Source organism: Cydia pomonella, chromosome 23 (genome assembly GCF_033807575.1).
Source record: "Cydia pomonella isolate Wapato2018A chromosome 23, ilCydPomo1, whole genome shotgun sequence".
Classification (NCBI taxonomy): domain Eukaryota; kingdom Metazoa; phylum Arthropoda; class Insecta; order Lepidoptera; family Tortricidae; genus Cydia; species Cydia pomonella.
The window spans coordinates 9224163-9240953 of record NC_084725.1 but is presented as its reverse complement, the minus strand read 5'-3'; the positions used below and the strand labels follow the sequence as shown (position 1 = coordinate 9240953).

General features: G+C 36.5%; 1 protein-coding gene across 2 annotated transcripts in view; it reads right to left on the bottom strand.

Annotated features, from left to right (window-relative positions):
- The window catches only part of LOC133530773 (uncharacterized), a 156286-nt gene that overhangs the window by 53362 nt on the left and 86133 nt on the right, over positions 1 to 16791 (bottom strand). For both annotated transcript variants that reach the window (XM_061868843.1, XM_061868842.1), the window contains 2 exons: positions 8450 to 8608; positions 3044 to 3160 (listed from right to left, as the gene is read on the bottom strand). In XM_061868843.1, coding sequence (XP_061724827.1) covers positions 3044 to 3160; positions 8450 to 8607 — 275 coding nt within the window. In that variant the 5' untranslated portion in view covers position 8608. The remainder of the gene's footprint in view (positions 1 to 3043; positions 3161 to 8449; positions 8609 to 16791) is intronic.

Genomic DNA, 16791 nt, shown 5'->3' with positions numbered 1-16791 from the left:
ATTCCTATTTTTTTTTTTAGAAATAGCAGGTTACGCAATTGCAAGAGTACGGACACGATGTCTTATCGATATCGCGAAAAACAACCACTCTGTCACTAGAATATGCAAGAGCGATAGAGAGGCAGATAGCGAAATTTCGATTTTCGTCTTTCGATTTTGGCCCTCTGGGATGGACGGCTAAGCTTTATATCTAGTGTGTGATCTATATCCAACAATTGCGGACTGCAATGTAGGTATGTGAATAGGCTTTGGATGGACTCTAAACGGATTATGATTATCATGAAATTCATGAAGTAAAATGTCATTGGATTTATAGTCATTCTACTCGTAGTTATTTGAGTTGTCTTAATCGAATTCCAATAAAATTCAACATTTCGTTGTCAGTTCGTGGCAGTAATATCGTTTGTATCTTCAGTAAAGCATTCCATAAAAATAAAGTTAGCAACAAACTTATTCAATAGGTGGGTGGCGTTTCTGAATATTAAATACAAACGCAGTCATGCGAAATATACTGCAGCCACGTTCATTTCGTGCGCTTTAAACTTTAAATTGCTTTTGTGGTTTTCATACAAAATACTGTTTTCAATTTAGTGCTTCTGGAAAACTTTGTGTGTGTTGGACTAATGGTATAGTTGCAATGAGAAACTTAAGTAGGTACTTTATTTCTTACGGGGTTCGCTGATTACCAGTTCACCGGACGATATCGGCCTGTCAGTTATTCGCAAAAGCTGACAATCGCGAATAACTGACAGCCGATATCGTCCGGCGAACTGGTAATCAGTGGGCCCCTTTAGAAATGTTTGATGTTAATTTATCATATAAGCTACAATTAAATACGACCTTCCACTCAATATCAGAAAAGCTCAAAGTAAATTCACTTTCAAGCGCATTGCGCAAGCATCTATCTGCCAGATGTTAGTAATGTTTCTCAGTAGGTACAGTCAGCATCAAAAGTAGCGGATGAAACAACGCGCCAAAAGTATCTGATATTCTGGATAACTTTTCCAAATATAGATAAATTTCTAAAATTCGCGCTCAAAAGTATATCTTTTACAGTCTTAGTTGTTCTATATGAAAGTCATCACTTTTTGTTAAGCTGTTACAGAACGGTAGATACTTATGAAACGTTATTTGATCCGCTACTTTTGATGCTGACTGTTCATGAATAATGTATATATGTAGATATTTATGTAAGTATATTATACAAAGTATATGTTTAAGTTAATGATTTCATTATATTATAATAATTAGTAGGTATTTAATTTGTAAATAGTAGGTAGTGATATCTTATTCTCAACTACAAAGGTTGCACCTAACAAAAGTCTCTTTTTGACCCAGTGGTTGACTGGCAGAGAATGCCTTAAGGCATTAAGTCCACCATTTGTACTTAATATGTTATGTGCAATGAAGTATAAATAAATAAATAAGAATTGATTTTAGATGATTATAGATACACATCAATATTAGTTTTAGATGATTATGGTTGTTTGACAGAATTACGGATTTTTGTGAGAAAGTGCCTCAGATTTCGAAATCGCGCTGTTTATCGAATTACGCAATTTCCCATCTTTTCGCAAAAGGTTCCCGAAAATCGTGCTAGCGGTTCATTCGTCAGACCAAGGCGTCTAGCCAAGATGACTATCGTTGGTAGAACTCGTCGATTGAAACTTAAGGGTCCCCGCCCCGGCAAGTTCGGCCGAATTTCACCTTCCCATGCAAGCGTAGTTTCGTTCCCAATTTAAAACTACGTGTTTTATTGTAGTGAAACTTTGCACATACAATGACATGAGGTTTATCTAGCCCTGTAACTAGTTTATATAACTCCAGTAAATAAAATAAACGAAATAGAGCATAAACAAGTTTTGTATAAAAAAGTATTTGAAGCTACATAAACTAATTACAGGACTAGATATACCTTATTATATTGTAAGTAAAAAGTTTCCGAGCAATCTAGCTGGTCGTTTTTAAATGAGATTGTAACAACGTCTGTATGGAGAACCGAGCTTGCTGGGAACCATTATGATGTAGATATGTACATACATTTTTTCCATTCGTCTAGGCCCTTTGTGTTCCTAACGCGAAAACTGAAAATCGAAATGTTGTTATCTGCCATCTATCCCCTTGTTTATTTGAGCGTGAAAATGCAAAGAGATGAACGAAGGAAAGAAATGGCTCCCAGTAGGCCCTCCGGATGTACAGCCAGCAACAAAAGTACCTTCTCTCATACATAGCTTAACAAAAATAGATAGATAGATAAATTAAAGTTTATTCACCACACATGGTAATAGATACATTTAAAATATACATCATGTACACTACTAACAAATATATAATGTGTATACTACTAACAAATGCGACTAGTCAGGCATTTTTAAACTAAAGTGTATGCATGTCATAATTTGTAATATTTACACTTCATTAAATTCATTGATGTTATACAAAGTCTTGTTTAATAATAGGTCTTTCTTTTTAGCACGAAACCCTGTCAATCATGGTTCTTTTTTGAGATATTCGGGTAATTTGTTATACCAATAACTCCTGGCATTTTTTTGACATACCTAGCAAGTTTGTCCGGGCTTACACAGAGGTCGTTTGGATAACGATTCGGGCGCTCAGATGCTCCTTTCTTTCGAAACATGTGTATACTCTCAGTAACAAACATAATAGTTTCAAATATGTACTGAGCAACTGACGTTATGATTTTCAGGGTTTTGATAAATTCTCGGTATGTGACTTTGATACAGAACAATTTAATTTTTGTAGATACTTTAGAACACAAACTGTCAAGATATAATATATATATATATAGATATCTATTTGGAAAGTATTCTATGGTAGGATTTTTTCATGGTATCTAAACTAAAACGAGACTTATCTCGGCGCCGCCCTCGGGAGACCGGTGTACGCGCGTCGTTCGTTGTACATGAGCGTGTCGCGATACGAATTCACTTCGTTTATGATTTCCGAGCGATAGAGGCAAATAGACGAAAGTAATGTAACACCATCTTGTACCTGCGAGGATCTTAATTAAAATGAAACTTACCTTGGCGCCGCCCTCGGGAGAGCGGTGTACGCGGGCCACTCGTTGTACATGAGCGGGTCGCGGTACGAATTCACTTCGTTCATGATTTCTGGCGCCCTCGCTTGCCGCTTCGAAAATCTGCGGACAAAAAATATTCATTATTTTTTTATTATTCAGTAGTGACTAATTATCATCAGCTGTTGAGACGATGATGTTACCATAGATGGCGCTATTGCATTTCCGCTTTATTTTAGAGCTAAGTACAATTATTATTATTGTAGCTATAGTATCCTCTATCGATCGCTCTCACATTATCATCAATTGTCAATATAGCGACAATTGATGATATCTGCATATATACAATTCTTAACTAACTTTCATTGAATTGTGTTTCTCAAGAATCATCCACGCCTGAATAGTGATCTCTTAAATACCCCGTAAATACAAATATTACAAAAGTAAAGATAGGCCCTTTCATATAACGCCGAGCGAACATGCGCACCAACGAAATGTGCACAAATGCTATTTGCACACTCATTATCTGGTCTACTTCGTAGTGTTCGTTAAGGCGTCTTTACGAATTAATATATAAATAAGTCACTGCGTAAATATGTTTGTGACCTCCCTATGTTACATGACTTATACAAAACATGTCCTCTTTAGTGCAGCTGCAGCAGCGCCGCGCAGTCCAGCAATCAATATATGACAGTGCACTGCCATTATTTTAATATCCTTAAACATATCTCTAAGCGAGTCTTTATGGTTTATTTTATATATTGCACAAATAGCCCTCTTCTGCAGAACAAAAATGGTATTTATCTCTGGAGCACTGCCCCATAGTAAAATACCATATGACATAATGCTATGAATGTAACTAACGGATCTTGCTCACTGCAAAAGTTGCACAACTGAGTCTATTCGAGAGATTAGCAATATGGGGACCCCACTGTAGTTTAGAATCTAAAATTATACCAAGAAAAATTGTACTATCCTTCTTACCCTTTGAACTTGCTCTATAAACGCATTTCCTCAAAAGCTTTATAATATTACGGTTTAATGTTGCACACATCTGTGGTATGTATCGGCATAGTTGACGCACCGCCAGTGTAAAATACTTCACGTGCCTCGTCGCCTCGACATCGGCATTCTGATTGTACAGCTTTGCGAGGTGATGCCTTTGCGAGCGCGTTACACCTGCATTTTTCGGTTTGCTGTTTAGATTGTGTAGATTTTTTACGACGATTTCTCTTGATAGAACTTTCAAATATTTTGATCTTGCACCATTAATTACATTGCACCCTTAAATACAAATGATGGGCCAATTTTATTTGTTATCGGTTTTTTCGTCAGATTCCAATAAAATTTGGTGGATAGAGTTCCGTATTTATACATAACAAACGCAATTTCACTTGTCTTATAATATCTTTCATGGTATTTTCGTAACTCAACGAAAAATAACATATAATGTTTTGTCCCAAATAGAGATTTCGTATTTATTCCACCCAGAATAAGGAACTCTTCAAACCAGCCAAAAAAATATTAAAGAAAATCGACAGCAACATAATAATCGTTCCATGGAAGGAAAACTAGAGATAAATTCACAATAAAATGAAGGCAGAGGCAGTCGGTAGGCTTACCGGTAATGCTTAAAACTTATTGATGGATTTACGATTTGACAAAGAAAACATTATGGTTGTTATAGTTCGTGTCGATCGTGCTCGATGACGCGCAAATTTCTCAAATCTAACCTTTATTAAACATGGCATTATGAGTCGAGGCATGCGTTGTTATCATGAATGGCACGATCTCATATACATAATGAGCATTTATATTGATCTCCTATTTCAGTATTTTACAAGAACTATACGAATTTATTAGTCACTATAGGTATATATAGTTTTAACAGCAATTGTGTGAGTACTACGTTTGCCTGCTATTTGTGAAAGTGATATTCTGATATTGCAATGTTGTTTGATTGATACAAATATCAAGAACCTGAAAGATTTAGTAAAACGTTTTACTACATTTCCATGAATATCATTTAGATCTGTTAAATTAATGGAATATTGAACATGGGAATTTCATAACTATTTAAAAGGGTGAACAATAGTTATTTGTTTTACAATGGAGTAAAGTTGTGGTTTTACTATTCGTACTCATATTGATATTCGAGCAAGTGAAATATTCTAAAATTGGATACAAGGAACTACTAACTGTAAAACATTAAAAATTTAATCCAAATGAACATTACTTAATATTTATTATTTTAAATCATTACTTAAAAAGTTAATTATAACTAGTTTGCCATCCTTGTGGATAGAATGCACATGCCTCATCGGTTTTTGAAGAATAAAGAGAGCCTTTTGGATTGCAAAAGGCTACCTCGATCATTCAAAGTTTGGAGCTCGTGTGGTGAAAAGATTATTTTATTAATATTGTTTATATTAAGTAGAACATAATAAACTATGTTTTTTTTCTTAATATCTTTCCTATGTACATATTATATTCAGTTTCTAAGGTACCATCGCATGAGATAACAAGTGGGTTAAATAAGTCTTCAGCTGCTCGGTCGTTTTTTGGTTGTTTCTCTTCTCTCTCCCAATTTATTTGTTCATAATTTATAAATGATAGAAAGACTTCCTTATTATCTGCGACAAGATCTTGTACGAGTGCATGTATATTATTCAGCATTTATTCAGCCTTTGTGTATCTTTGTATGAGGCTTCTTTGTCCGATTTCTTTGTAGCCCGCATAATAGAAGATTAGTAAAATTGATATTGGGTTGAAGTGGAAAGGGCACAAAAGGGTTGTTTACGGTCCGTTCAGACCAATTTGGTGATTATGTGGCGTTAAGCGGGGGGTGTAAAAATTGATACAACGTTTGTGGTTCACGCAAATTGTGTTTCATTTTGTTAATTTTCATGCAGCTTTTGTTCAAGTATCGGTGTTTAGGTTATTTTTGAATTTGATAGTTATTAGAAGATGACAGTTTGATAATAATAAAATTTAATTACAAGCCCCACGTGACCGCCGCCATACACGAGGTGGGGATAAATGGGAATGATTTATATGAAAACACCTATTTTAATAGTTGTTTATAGTGGACTAATTACGGTATAAATACATATAATTTGACACATATAATTCTCACGCCAAGTTAAGGAGTCTATATACAGCAAAGGGTCATTCTCTGAAAATATGTCGGCTGTTGCTTCTAATTGCCACCACTCTTTTCATACATTTTGTATGGGTCGCGGCAATTAGACCGCAGATTTATTTTTTGAAAATGACCCCACATATCAAATATTTTGGAAGTTTTTCCATATTTTCCATTCACGAACTTTGCTTAAGATAGTCAACTAGTCTTTACTTTGCCGGCCCATTTTACGATGGGTACGAAAGTTAGACGTCAAACAGGCCGGCAATATGCAACTTAGTGACCACAATGTAACGTTACTCTACGTATCCGCTTCCGTCTACGCCTGTTGGGATGTAGTTTCCAGTCATCTGATTGCTTTGATGATATTTAAAGTTCAGAAACTTAGTCCAGTGGAAGCCGTGGGAATCATACCTTATAGAATTGTATAATTAAATAAAGTTTTCTCTGCTGTCTCTGTTTGAAACATGGTAACTAAAGCGGTGGTCGCCGAGTGAATATGACGTCCGATTTTCAATCCTGAGGACGCAGGCTCAAATCCTGGCTCGTACCAATGAGTTTTTCAGAACTTATGTAGGAAATATTATTTTATATTTACCACTAGCTTTTCGGTAAAGGAAAACACTATAAGGAAACCTGCATACATCTACGGAGTTATTCAAACGTTATGTGGTTGTGAAGTCCCCAATCCGCATTGGCAAGCATGTGGACTATATAGCCGAAGCCCTCTCGCGCATGAGAAGAGGCCTGTGCCCAGCAGTTGGACATATATGGGCTTGAATTGATATCTTTATAAGCAAAGGTTAAATGCCTGCAATACTTATGTATAATGTTGTAACTTTTATAAGAAAGAAATGATATAAAAGTACCTATGTATCTGATATGATGATCACGGTCATTTAGAAGTTTTCTTTCAGTTTGTTACAATTGTTTTATATTAGTCGTATTACCTAGACGTGGGAAGTCAGTTATTGAGTAAACACAAGCCTCGTGGCTTCAATATAAACTGTATATGACACTTTGATCATAAATCCACATCCACAACAGTGTGTTGTTTATTGGACCGAGTCGCGAAATGCATCTTCTACTACGAACTGCAAAATGGTAAGCGAAAGCGAGGCGGCGAGTTTCTGCGGTTCAAGGATGTGTTGAAGCGGCATATGAAGAGAGCTCATATAGAGCCAACGACATGGGAGAGTCTAGCTGGTGACCGTCCACAGTGGAGGCATATTGTGCAGACGCAGGTGCGTGAATTCGAAGCCAGGCGACGCACAGAACTTGACGATAAGCGTGACGAGCTAAAGGCCAGACCACCTATGGCCATAACATATAATTACGTCGGAGGAGTGCTGACCTGCAGCGAATGTGGCCGCACATTCGCTGCTAAGATTGGCTACGTCAGTCACCTGAGAGCGCACCAGCGACACTCTCAGCGGTAGAAAGCAGTTGCTGTGGCCGAAAACGGCTAGGAGACGATGATGATGATTGATTAAAAGCCCGTTCCGCGGTAAATGTCGGTTTAGCAAAGGTCGGTTTGAATAAAGGTACGTTTATATCTACAAACATTGAGGGTTCCGTGGCAGATAAAATAATATTCTTCTAATCTTCTTTACAGTTTAATTAACGAATTTATATCCATCATTACACGGCCGCGCAGACGCTGATAGACGCACTGTGTATAAAAATATTATTTTTCACCACACCAACTGGTAAAGGCCCTCTTGATTGTTCCAAAACTAATGAGAAAGTTACATTTTATCCACATGTGAGGCAAAGTAATTAGATTCAAATTTTGAGTCGTTTCCTTACGTTAGCTGTTAGAATTGACTTTTAAATGACGATTTTGGATGATAAATTTTTAATTACGTTAATTTGGATTTGATTTGTTTTTTTTTTTGGTATTTCATAGTTAGTATTTTCCTCGCGTTGGTGTGGTGAAAAATGTTTGGTTTCACTCGGAGGCAAAGTTAGTTTAACCCTCGTGTCTTGAAACCCTCGCAACTCTCAAGAATCCACTTCTAGAACCACTCGCTACGCTCGTGGTTCAATTTTGGAGACTTTCGCTTGCTCGGGTATCAATATTAGCACGAGCGGTTAAACAACAACTTTTCCCCCTTGTAAAACAAATAACTATTGTCTGCCACAGCACATGACTGGCATGCTCAATGTCTGTAGATATGACCTTGAACAGTTTCGTGGTGTGGTGAAGCTTGCTACTAATAACGACCATAATCTGTCTGCTGTGAAACGACGAAGAAATAGGTACTGACCTCCACATGGCCTTGAGCTGGTCGCAGCTGGGCTCATCACTCTTGGGGGGCTCGCTCACACGCACGCGCGAGCCGCGCGGCAGCAGGCCCTCGTCGCGCTGCGCGAGCACGGCGTACGCGCACAGCAGGACGCCCCACAAGCGCCAGTACCACAGCATTCTGAGGACAATGGGATAGAGTTAAGTTGCTGACCGTTATATTGTCTTGGGGGCCTAGCCGAGATGACAGTGACGTACGTAAATATGTAGCGGGATGACAGATGCTACGAAAAGACATGTGACTATTTCCATACATTATTTAAGATTCTATTGGCGTTTTCTATGAATGATTGTATTTTGTCTAGGCCTTCCTGTTGTATTTGGCGTTTTTAATGATACTCTGGTGTTCCTTGCACTTCATATTTTATTTTTATAAAATGGTTACAATAAGTTCATCTCGCAATAGGTACTTTATTAGGGCATGAGTGGTGGGATATTTGACAGTCCTAGTAATATTTTTAAAGTGCCTACATATGGGGTAAAGTTTTATACGAAGAGTAGAAAAAGGCATAGACCCATCCGGCATTCAGCCGTGATTGATAATTGTGTAATAATATTTTAAACGGCTATTAAATTAATTAAATTAAATATTTATAAATATACACAAAAATATAAATTTATATATGTCAGTATTTTAAAAGTAAAACTCATTTATACTTGCTTGGTTCGTATGAATTCAATCTATAAGTCCTGGGGGGATCAATATAACCAAAACCTAAGGTCAAACACCTTCAGTACATTTAAGTATTTGCATGAAATATAGTGCATTGTGCAACGAGGGGGGTAAGTGAAATATTGGACACGAGGGTGATAATTCCCGACAGCCATTGGCTAGAGGGAATTAAAGACACGAGATGGCAATATTCTTACCCCCGGGGTTACACACAATGTTTTTCATCACACTTGCGAAGAAAAAACTAAATTTTTAGCGAAATAATTCTTATATACGGTAAAAATTTAAAAAATCCGTCCGCACTATTGTCATTGTTTGACAGGTTAGGCATCGAAGGCTAAAAAAATATTTTAAACGGTTATCAATGAAATTAAATATTTTTAAATATAAACAAAAACATTAAATTAGAAACGGCAGTATTTTAAAAGTTAACGTACATGGTTCGTATCAATTAGCGACAGAATGTTTAAAAAAAGTTATAACTCCCTAGGGAGTTATAGCTTTTTACAGTATAGGCCTTTGTCCTTTAATACAACTGCATGAAATGAGATCTTTTTCTAGTAAGTGTGATGAAAAATAAAAATCCGCCTCGTTTTCCACTGTGTTGCCAATTATAAGGCACATGACATTCTCACTGAAATACTCACGAATAAGCTTGACATATATGATCATTGTCATAACTTGTAACCTGTAGAATATATAGTACATTTTTGCAATATCATCAAGTTTAGGTATGTGTTTTCGACAAGTCAATTTACTTTTGATGTTTATAGGTATTTATCCTTATTGCGTGCTAAGTACTTAAATTCGAATTTCTTCTTATTGCTTGCTTAGTATTTATTATGTATTTATTTTTAATATTTATTGATAAATCAGAGAAACTCAAGTTGTCGTTCATTTTTCCAATAAACATTGGCATTCAATTAAAGCAGTCGTAGCTAGAATAAGTAACTGCAATATGGACTGCATTTTTATATTTTGTTGTTGAATTATTTTCGGTAAACGATAAATTATGGTACATAGACAAAGGGCTTTATTCTGTAGGTACACTATAAGGGCAATTTCACCGTATGTCATAAAAAATCTTCCACTTAGTTACGAAAAAGTATGGTAACTATTTTAGTATTTCAATTTTTTTTGTACTTTCGGAAAATCACACTATGTTTTTCGACGCAAGTTGTTATTTTGTATTTATCCTGCCCAGAACGAGGACCTGTTTGAGCCAGCCAAATTGTACTCAAATTTAATTAAAAAGAAATCGTCATATAAATAATAATCAGACCGAATAATGAAGTAAAAACTGAAAAATTTAAACTAAGAGCAAAATATCAATATTCTCTTATATCTATATATCGACTTGTAACTCTTCAGTCCACACATTGACACTCACGGTGGTGCTTATGAAAGTTGAACGCGTCTGTTACATGCAGTATATTCTCAATGATCTCTGCTTTTCAAGTTAACTGCTCAAGCGAACCAGTGATACGTATTCCGTGGGTACCATCTTCTTCTTCCACTTATTCATGGATTTTTATATTGTTCTGTATGCGATGATTCTATGCAAGGTCGTCCCTGCCGCCTTTTTAATGTCGTCCGACCTTCTGACTCGTGGTTTTCCGTCATTTCGGTTTCCCCGTTAGGCAGTGGAGTATCGTAAAAACACCTAACTATAGTCCCAAAACTCCCAACAATGGTACAAAATTACCAGGAATATCTTCGTTCAGGGGCCCATTTCTCGAACGGTATTAGGCTAATATTATTGTTCTACGAACTGTCAAATCGTATGGGTTGCCATGGCTACACACTAAAATATTAGACTAATACCGTTTGTGAAATGGGCCCTTAGGGCTTATATTAAACTAATAATATTAGTCCACGAACTGGGCCCCATTTCTCGAACCATATTAGATTAATATTATTAGTCCACGAACAGTCATATCGTATAGGTTACTATGGCAACACACTAATAATATTAGACGAATACCGTTTGAGAAATGGACCCCAGGTGTGACTATTATTTAAATGTCGTAGTTCTATGGCACAATATTTCTAAGAATAGAAGAAAAACTCACACAAAACCAAAAAGAATTGGTATTGATAATTAATCACCGCACACTCGGGGACCATAGTTTTGTAATTGCAGTAGAACTATAGTTCTATTGGGTAGTTTTACAATATCATAACGCGGGAAATTATATTCTCAATCCATTCTGTTGTATTGGTACAACTGACCACTAAAAAACTGACCACTTACTAAGTTGAAATTACCGCACAGTTTTTTTTTTTTTTTTATTATGCGTTTAAAATTTTGGGTCCAGTCCCCGCGAAGTGTACGGGCGGCTGGATCCGTAAGGTCTGTGTGATGTTTTATATCTCTAATGAATTAATTATGTGACACTGGGATGATGTTGTGTTGTTATGAAAGGTGATGGTGGTAATGAATGTTAAGATATGAAGATGGATGGTGTAGATGAGTTGAGTTGATGAGTTGTTATGTGTTGATTACCGCACAGTATTGGTGATTATTGGAATGAAAATTCTTGAATTGTATTATGGTTTATCAAGCAATTGACTCGGCTGCGACAGCCAGGCCAGGGGAATGACATTTCAGAGAACCTCCTCACAATGCGGTTTATCCAACACCTACTGACACAAAGTTCTGACAGCAGTGACAGCTCCATAACTTTGTTATTTATTCTGTCGTTTAATTTGAGCGCCATTGTGAACAATTCATATTGTATACGTACTCGTAACTAATAAAATTATTAAATATGTTGTTAAAATACGTTTATAAGAAAGTTTCGCGCTAATACTATTAAAGAAGCAATCAGTTGGTGCCTTTAAAGATTATATAATCTGTTTGATATCTATAATTTGGCACTTTTTGTCGACGCCTTTACGCTTTAGCTTACTTTCAGTTAAAACAATGTGTGAAAATCGTGAAAATATAAATCAACTACTAAAATCAACAAAAACTACGTGTCTGGTATTTTACCGTGTATCATATTTTCCACATTTTCTCTCACAACTCACCAAAAAACAAAAAGGCTCCAACTGGCTACGGGTGGCTGCACTGACGTGTTTGCTAAACAGGAAAACACCTCTTTCTGGCCTTGGGCAAACAAAATGTGGACGAGTTTTATTGCCCGCCGATCGACGTGTTAATGAAATTGCCCGGTGAAGGCTAAACGGGCTGTTAGGTATATTTATGAAGCTGCCGTTTATTCGAAAATTGTCATGCTTGTTTTAAAGGCGGTGTAACCAAAAAACCGGTCAAGTGCGAGTTCATTTCATGAAATAAATGAAATGAAATGAAATTTTACTCGCGCACCGAGGATTCCGTACCAACTTTGAATTATCTCGTGTAATAAAGGCGTAAGATTCTTGATCAGAAGTACCTATACTAAGTATATTTATATACAGAGCCATCTATCGGAAAATTGTGTAACTAATTTGCGCGGTGTAATGCACGTATGTTGGTTTTTCGAAGATAATTCTCTATCATGTGAACCTATTTCAATTATTGTTCTTTTATTTGATGAAAGGTGGCTTTATTGTAATTTCATAGAAATGTTAAGTCTAATAAACACAAGTAAAGTTGGTTAAATTGAAAAGTGGATTCGGAAATGTTTTTTGTTAGTTTAAAAAAAGTTACCAAGATAGAGGTCTGATTATAAAAACGGATAGACGGACGGACGGACATAGTCGCACCATAAGGGTTCCTTTTGTACCTTTTTGGTACGGAACCCTAAAAAAGGCCGGTAATCAGAAGAGAATAAGAGGTAGGGCGCGCCGCTCGAAACTTGCGACGGGACATAGGAATGATGAAACGATATCTAAATGAGAACTTATCTAAACCAGAACTTATCGTTATCATATCTCAATTTTCGAATCGAGCCATTAGTTATAAAACTTGCTCGGTCATGCGATATGAAAATAAGGCAAAGGGCAATATTGATCGTTTTTCAGATTGATGGTTTGTTAATACGCCAAAAAGTTGCGAACACTTTTATATGGAAACAGGGGGCCTACCGCGAAAACCGAAATTCGCAAATTGCGGGGCTCTTTCTCTTTTACTCTCACTAAGACGTAATTAGAGTGACAGAGAAAAATGCCCGCAATTGACGAACTTCGATTTTCGCGGTTATAGCCCAGATTCTCACTAAACGCATTGGTATACCAGTTGCTTCTGACTAGGTATTTTTAAATGCAAGGGTTGATTGTAATCCTAACTTATTTTGGCTCAGTGATCGGAAAATAATTTTGAACTCCGAAACCTGTCCCAATCCGTTGCGCAACTCAGCAGATAGCGCAGGTAGCGAAACGAACGCAGGTAGGTTAACTAAAACTGAATACCTTCACATGAAACGTTACAAGAATACACGCGTGATTGTAACCCTAAAAATAAACTTTGTGTTATATCTTCTTTGGCATAAAATTTGCCAACGTGGGCATTGTACACATAAATGATGACTTAAATTTATTTTAGTTAGATATCATCGTACACATTGTTGTTTAAATTTGGTTTCCACTCTAAAGGAAATGGAACCCAGCGGGTGGAAAGTATGTTTTCCGGCACACGTTGGAAAACACGCAGGTGCATTGATATCTCGGAAATTGGGTTATTTTCTTCACTCTCAGTAATAATATAGAACGACGATGTCGACGAACGATGACGTATATAAATAGAATATTAAATTTTCTTTGTGCGGAATATAATTTTCATAGCACAAATTATTATGGGTGGAGCCTATAATAAAAGCAAAAAATTAAACTGTAGGCTATACTCCTCAAACTGAGCAACATTTGTATAGTGACATTTAAAATAACTTGTTTTGATTATTGGCACACTTTAAAAAAATATTCTAATACACAATTTATTGCGAATTTTGTGTTGTTTAAAGCGTGACAAAGTTTTTTTTTATACCACGTCGGCGGCAAACAAGCATACAGTCCGCCTGATGGTAAGCAGTCTCCGTAGCCTATGTACGCCTGCAACTCCAGAGGAGTTACTTGCGCGTTGCCAACCCTAATAACCCTAACCCCTCGTTGAGCTGATTCTCTGTGTATATCAATTAATATCAACGATGATGTACATTGAAGATAATATGATTAATATGTAACTTGTATCAAAAATAGGAAATCTAAAACTTCATAATGTTTAAAAGTTATTGAATAAAAGTGTCATCGTTTGAGGAGCACAGTCTATGTTTTAATTATTTGCTCGTGTTTAAAGCTTCACCTGGTATTGTCCAAAAACCTTTTGTCAAAAAGTTGTAACTCGATTTTGAACAGCTATATATGTAGCCAATACTGTTTAACTAAGGCGAAATTAACCATGCTTATCTTTGTTACGAGTATTACACCTGCGTAGACACACTGGCACCGTCCCACCTCCAACGGACTAATATAAAAGCGGGCGCAGCGGCGGAAAGCGCTGGAATGTTGAATTGAAATGTTATAAATATAAGAGCCTTGGTATAGAGTACCATTTTGTGCTATTTGGCGTTGAAACTATAGGCCCGTAGGGTCCCAGCGCGCACAAGTTTTTTGCAAAAATCACGAAGCGTCTGGTTGATGTAACTGGTGACTGAAGAGCAGGCGGCTTCCTCGCACAACGTATCAGCATTGCGATACAATGGAAATGCCGCCAGCATTCTTCGTACAATGCCTCAAGGGCCTATTTTATATTTAAGCTAATATAGTAATTCTCTGTATATATCCATTATGTATATTGTTTTTGTTATTTTGATTTTTTGTTCAGTTTAGTTCCTGAGTTTAAGTTTCATAAATGCTGTAAGGTTTGACTTATTGCAGATGGTCAAAGAACTTTCACGATCAACATCCAAATTTAGTCATGTCAGTGACACCCCCAAAATGTGTCAGTTTAAGACAAACATCAACTCTATTTCGGGCACCTCTCTAAAACTATAGTAAGTACGCAAGTCTACCGACTATTGTCTTAAAGAAACCGGCCAAAGTTTTTTAGTGGTTACTTTCAAAAGGAATTACTTGTTCTGCAACTGTTCTTGTAAATTCAACTTTAAGTTTGTATAAAGTAAGGTTTACTTTTCAACTACTGACGAAATGTAAAGTACTTTAGCAAGTTTCTTTGAATTTACGGCAAATGCAAGTTTTGCTACTAAATTGACCGAGTCTGGGCGACCCGTGACGTCAATGGCCAGAGTTTTGACCCTCGTACATTGTTTAAGCGAGGCATTGTTAGAATTATTTGTACAATACGTAAGGAAACTATTGGGAATAGTTTGAAATTAACTCGTGTTTGGCAGTGGGGGGGGGGGGGGGTGTAGCCCCTAATGAAACTATACCAGTAGTGGTACATCATGTCATTCATCTGGGCTCAGCTACCGAATACTTAATCTTTTCTTAAGGATTATTTGTTGAAAAACCACTCTCGCCTCGAGTTCCATAAGGTCGGATGTGAAGAAGTCAACTTTTCTGGAGAGCCAAAACAAAATTGAAATATCTGGGTCATTCGTTTTTTAAATTAAACAAGGTCTTTGTACCTTTTATATTGGATAAGTTTTAGTTTTATTTTATACTATTTAAAATGACGGTATCTATGCAAAATTGATCTGATCCGGATTTTGATTTCTTCTAATTGATCAGTACAATACAGGCATAAAGTCGTATATTTACATACTTACATTTTACTCTTGAAATATTTTTCGCATAAGGTCTTAATTATAGACAAAAAGTCGTATCTACCGATACACGTCTCACAACATATCTGTATTTAGATGCATGAGGTCTCATGTTACTTACCACTTACCGCCATCTACGAAAAATTACTTGTCATAAAATCTAGTAGCTTCTGTAGTTCGGAAACTAAAATTGATAGAAATACCAGTGTCAGTTTATTAGAATGGGAATGTGTTGAATCCGTCATGTTAAAAAATCATTATGGTCGGATGTTCACCAGTGACATTATGGCATTCGAGGCAAAAACTGACGTTCTGAATTCTTTCACAACTATTAGTTCGAAACCATTATAGAAAGGAGAGTAATAGTAATACCTATACAACTAGGCTTGTAAGATATTTATAATATTGAATAGAAGCAAATACAAGTACATTAATGGTAAAATCACTACATATTACTATATAAAACAAAGTCCCAAAGCACGTCTGACTGTCTGTATGTCTTGTATGTTCGCGATAAATTCAAAAACTACTGAACGGTTTTCATAGGGTTTTCATCAATACTGTGATTCTTGAGAAAGGTTGATGTGTATAATTTGTTAAGGTTTTATTTAAACCGTGCGAAGCCGGGGCGGGTGGCTAGAAAACATATAAGTCCGATTGATACCGAAAAATTTATTGGTACCGAAGATGCTGGCAGCGTTTTCTAGGTAGATTGGTAGCGTTCGTTGCATACATCGAGCGAGAAGCCACAAAGGTCTCGAATCCGCTCGCAATGACTTATTACTTAGGCAACAAGTGATAGATACACGCACGCAGGTAGATACGAAATAATAATTTGTAAGTATATTTTACTTAACACATTCACTGCCAGGGACCCGCTACAACCACAAAGCGGAAAATCAAGAAAATCATCTATGAACGTAGCGCTTATCTCGTACCGACAGTGTATGCGTTAACGAAACGAAA